Genomic DNA, 1,487 nt, shown 5'->3' with positions numbered 1-1,487 from the left:
TTTTTTTTTTTTAATGTTGGTTGCAACCTATTAAATTGATTTCGTGACACACTAAATAGTTCATAACCCTCAGTTTAAACACCTCTGACCTAGATGCCTGCCAAGTCTTAGGAAAACAGGAAGGAGACAGGTAATGAAGTTTGGGAGATGCATAGTCTAAGGCATTGGTTCTCAACATTGGCAGTGCAGGATCACGTGAGATACGACTGAACACGGAGATCTCCGAAACTGCGGAGAGTTGTGCGTGTGCACGTATGCACAGACATCTACATGAAAATGGCTGTAACGCATCCAGCCATAAGGCGTACAAGAGTATGTATACTTACAGAGTTAAGAACCACTATTCCCAGGAGTTATATGACAGCCTGGGAAGACGCCCAGGATGTAGGAACAGGGAGCAAGCGAGCGTTTGGCACCTTGAGAGTGCTCCGCGCGTCTCCGTAAAGCCAACGAGCCCCTCCTCTTCGCTGGCCTCTCCGGAGCCTTGCTGACCAGTGGTCGAAGCCACAGGACCAGGTGCGGGTGGCCAGCGTAACTGGGGCAGCCCCGCGGCTTCCCCTCAGCCGCGCCAGGACGCTCGGCACGCGGCGACGACGGCCCCACAGTGCCCCGCGCGCGCAAGCGCAGGCGGCGGCTCCCGGCGTGCAGCTCGGTGGCGGCTGACCCGGCAGCCGGCCGCCTCAGGCAGCCCTGGCCGGGCCGCCCGGGTCCCCGGCAGCGGGGTAGGATGGCGCTAAAGCGGATCCAGAAGGTACGCACTTTCCCACCCTCCGACTCTTTGGGTGTCCGAAGCGTCGAGGTGTGGGCGGGGCACCGCTGCCGTGAAGTGAAAGGTGACGGAGGCTCCGCGAGTCGCGGATACACCTGCCTAGGAAGGTGGCCGAACAGACACCCGCGCAGCCTGAAAAGTGAACGCAGCCTGAGAAGGGGATTGCGCGAGCGCGGGGCGGGGCCGGGCCGTGACCACGTGGGCTGCGTCACGCGGGCGGGGCGCCGTGGGGCCACCTGCAGGCTCCTGGACAAGCGGGTAGCTCAGTCCCCGGAGTAAGGCAGGCTTGCTCCTCTAGGTTATGCAGAAGGGCTGGATGGGTATCCAGAAGGGTATCCAGGATGAAGCTGGGTCCTAAGGGAGGAGTAGGAACTCGGCAGGTGGGGAAGAGGGAAAAAGGCTTTCCCGGCAACGGGGAGACCACGAGGCCTGGAGGACTGACAGGATAGGGGAGAAGCTGAAGGGCAGATGGTGTGGACTCGGGTGGTCCTTAGGGGCAGTGCTGAAGTAACTGATTTTTATCCTGTAGGTAAGAGGGAGTCCGTGAAGGTTTAATGCATTCACTAGAATTTGGAAAATGCACAACAGTAGAACAAAGAAGTATTTCTAATTCTATCACTTTACTATTTGTTAACATTTTAGCATACCTATGTTCAGTTTTTTCTATATTTAAAACAATTATCGGCCGGGCGCGGTGGTTCAAGCCTGTAATCCCAGC

The 1,487-nt window shown here is 56.9% G+C and overlaps 2 protein-coding genes across 7 annotated transcripts in view; one reads left to right on the top strand and one right to left on the bottom strand.

Annotated features, from left to right (window-relative positions):
- LOC105523788 (up-regulator of cell proliferation) overlaps positions 1 to 912 on the bottom strand; it is a 49,314-nt gene extending 48,402 nt beyond the window's left edge. For all 4 annotated transcript variants that reach the window (XM_011958777.1, XM_011958776.1, XM_011958779.1 and 1 more), the window contains exon 1: positions 327 to 912. The gene's annotated coding sequence lies outside the window, so the exon portion shown is untranslated. The remainder of the gene's footprint in view (positions 1 to 326) is intronic.
- UBE2D4 (ubiquitin-conjugating enzyme E2D 4 (putative)) overlaps positions 632 to 1,487 on the top strand; it is a 28,178-nt gene continuing 27,322 nt past the window's right edge. For 2 of the 3 annotated variants that reach the window (XM_011958781.1, XM_011958782.1), the window contains exon 1: positions 632 to 751. In XM_011958781.1, coding sequence (XP_011814171.1) covers positions 728 to 751 — 24 coding nt within the window. In that variant the 5' untranslated portion in view covers positions 632 to 727. The remainder of the gene's footprint in view (positions 752 to 1,487) is intronic. The other variant, XM_011958783.1, reaches the window with a different exon arrangement.

The sequence above is a fragment of the Colobus angolensis genome, unplaced genomic scaffold, assembly GCF_000951035.1.
Source record: "Colobus angolensis palliatus isolate OR3802 unplaced genomic scaffold, Cang.pa_1.0 Scaffold475, whole genome shotgun sequence".
Lineage (NCBI taxonomy): Eukaryota > Metazoa > Chordata > Mammalia > Primates > Cercopithecidae > Colobus > Colobus angolensis.
The sequence above is the reverse complement of the archived record's forward strand: the minus strand, read 5'-3'. Positions and strand labels throughout refer to the sequence as shown.